Below are 2,630 nucleotides of genomic sequence, written 5' to 3'. Positions count from 1 at the left end.
ATGGCTCGCAACCAGCAGCTGAGGGTGCTGCAGGCACTGGACGTGGCGAGGACGCAGCTGTACCACTTCATGGCAATCGTGATCGCCGGCATGGGCTTCTTCACCGACGCCTACGACCTCTTCACCATCTCGCTTGTCGCCGACCTCATCGACCACAGGTACAACCCAGATGGCCGGAGAGGAAACTTTATCCCTGTCCTCATCAACGCCGTCTCCCTCTGCGGCACTGTGCCTGGGCAGCTCGTCTTCGGCTGGCTCGGCGACAAGATGGGCCGGAAGCGCATATATGGCGTCACTCTGCTCCTCATGGTCTTCTGCTCCCTCGCCTCCGGCTTCACCTTCGGCAAGAGCACTAACAAAAGCGTCCTGATCACACTCTGCTTCTTCCGCTTCTGGCTCGGCTTCAGCATCGGCGGCGACTACCCGCTATCGGCCACCATCATGTCTGAGTATGCTAACAAGAGGACACGCGGTGCCTTCATGGCCGTTGTTTTCGCGATGCAAGTAAGAATCTTGTATATTTTTAGATTTATAAAGGAAGAGGATTATGGCCTCCCTGCCTCACTTGACTTACATACGTGTATGTGAATTCTACATTCACCAAACTTTATTTCAAACTAATTCCAGGGTTTCGGAAACGTTGCGGCGGGGCTCGTTGGCACAATCACATCAGCAGCCTTCCTGAACTCATCGCCAGACAAAATTGATTATGTCTGGCGCATTGTTCTCATGTTTGGCGCCGTTCCTGCTCTCCTCACCTATTACTGGCGCATGAAGATGCCCGAGACAGCACGGTACACTGCCCTCATTGCCAAGGATGCAAAGATGGCCGCGTCAGACATGTCTGCTGTCCTCAACATGCACATCGTTCCCGAAGAAGACGGCGTCAACGAGCTCGCCAGCCAGGACCAATATGGCCTCTTCTCCTCGGAGTTCCTCCGCCGCCACGGGCTCCACCTCCTCAGCACCACCGTCTGCTGGTTCGTCCTTGACGTCACCTTCTACTCCCTCAACATGTTTATGAAGGACATCCTTACTAAAGTCAGGCTGCTTGACATTGACGATGACCTTCGTAAGGTATATTGTCAAATGGCTAGCCCACCTGTGGCGCCAGGGTATCCTAAATCCGTCAATCAGTTCAAGCGAACGATGCGCATCACTGGAGTGCACACGGTCATCGCAGCGGCATGTACATTGCCAGGGTACTTCTTCGCGGTGGCCTTCATTGACCACATAGGACGCGTGAAAATCCAATTGCTCGGCTTCACCATGATGACGGTCTTTCAACTTTGCCTTGCCATCCCTTATCCTAAATGGCTAGAATGCAACAGAAACAAATATGGATTCGCCGTCCTGTATGGCTTCACCTTCTTTTTCGCCAACTTTGGGCCAAACACTACGACTTTCATCCTTCCAGCAGAACTCTTCCCGGCACGGTTGCGCTCCACATGCCATGGTATATCAGGGGCGGTCGGGAAGATCGGCGCCGTCGTCGGCGTGTTTGCCTTCCATTTCTTGAGGAACCAATTCAGGGCCTTGCTGTTTGTCCTTGTTGGTTGCAATCTAGGAGGCATTATGTTCACTCTTCTATTGCCGGAAACCATGGGTAAATCTCTTGAGGAGATTACTGGCGAGACAGAAGAAGGTCAGACTTTGGATGATGAAGCTACAACGGTCAATGCAGATGACGGCATACACGTTGTGGCTGTTTAATTAACCTTGTTGATTTCATTGATCGATCTAGATGTGTCTTGTACTCAATAGGTTGCCTGGGGGATAGTACATGAAAGTGTATATTTCATCTTAACTATCTTGATTATTGTGTATTAAAAGACCATAGTCACCAACTACCCTACCCAACGTCATGAAGTGTCTGAAATGCTCTTGTCTGACCTAGTATTTTCTGATGTATCGATCCTGCAGCAACTTCGGTTTTTCTAGGGGTACACCAAATTCAATTGAACAAAAAAATTACTATGACGGTCTTTGATCGATGATCTATTTGCTTACAAAGAAATATAATTTAAGTACAATGTTTGCAAGAAATGTTCCTGATGTACACAGAAAATGAACAATGTCTAGAAAAATATAGACATCACAAAAATACAAGTTTTATAATTTTTTTAATCATGTATATGAAAAATGTCAAATGTTTATAGAACATGTTCTTGATGTATTAAAAATGTACAAAGGTGCATGTAAAAAATACAGAAAAAAATTATGTTTGAAAAAAATGTGAATCATGTACAGACAAAGTGTCTGTGCAGTTTCAAAAAAATGTATCTTACCCTAGAAAAAATGTTCAGCATGTATTTTAAAAAATCTTGACCATGTATTTTCCAATAATTTTTTATAACATGTTTTAAGCAAAAAAAATGTACATTGTATATTTGAGAAATGTATAACATGCATCTAAAAAAATGTTTCATGTGTACATTGAAAATGCACTCTAGACTGAAAAAAAAATTTAGACATGTGTTGATGAAAAACGGAAAATGGAGAAAACCAATAAAGACACATAAAGAATACAAAGAAAACCGATAAAAACCAAATAAATACGAAGTATAACAAAGAAAAAAAAGTGAAGAAAAAAAGAAAAAGGAAACAAGAAAATAGGATAAAAACTGGTG

General features: G+C 44.3%; 1 protein-coding gene across 1 annotated transcript; it reads left to right on the top strand.

Moving 5' to 3' along the window:
* On the top strand, nt 1–1,713 carry LOC119366935 (putative inorganic phosphate transporter 1-13). Its single transcript, XM_037632609.1, has 2 exons — nt 1–504; nt 628–1,713. The coding sequence occupies exons 1-2, from the start codon at nt 1–3 to the stop codon at nt 1,711–1,713; spliced, it is 1,590 nt and encodes a 529-aa protein (XP_037488506.1).
* Nucleotides 1,714–2,630: the final 917 nt, after the last annotated feature.

The sequence above is a fragment of the Triticum dicoccoides genome, chromosome 2B (genome assembly GCF_002162155.2).
Source record: "Triticum dicoccoides isolate Atlit2015 ecotype Zavitan chromosome 2B, WEW_v2.0, whole genome shotgun sequence".
NCBI lineage: Eukaryota > Viridiplantae > Streptophyta > Magnoliopsida > Poales > Poaceae > Triticum > Triticum dicoccoides.
Note: the sequence above shows the minus strand (reverse complement) of the source record. Positions and strands in the feature narration are given on the sequence as shown.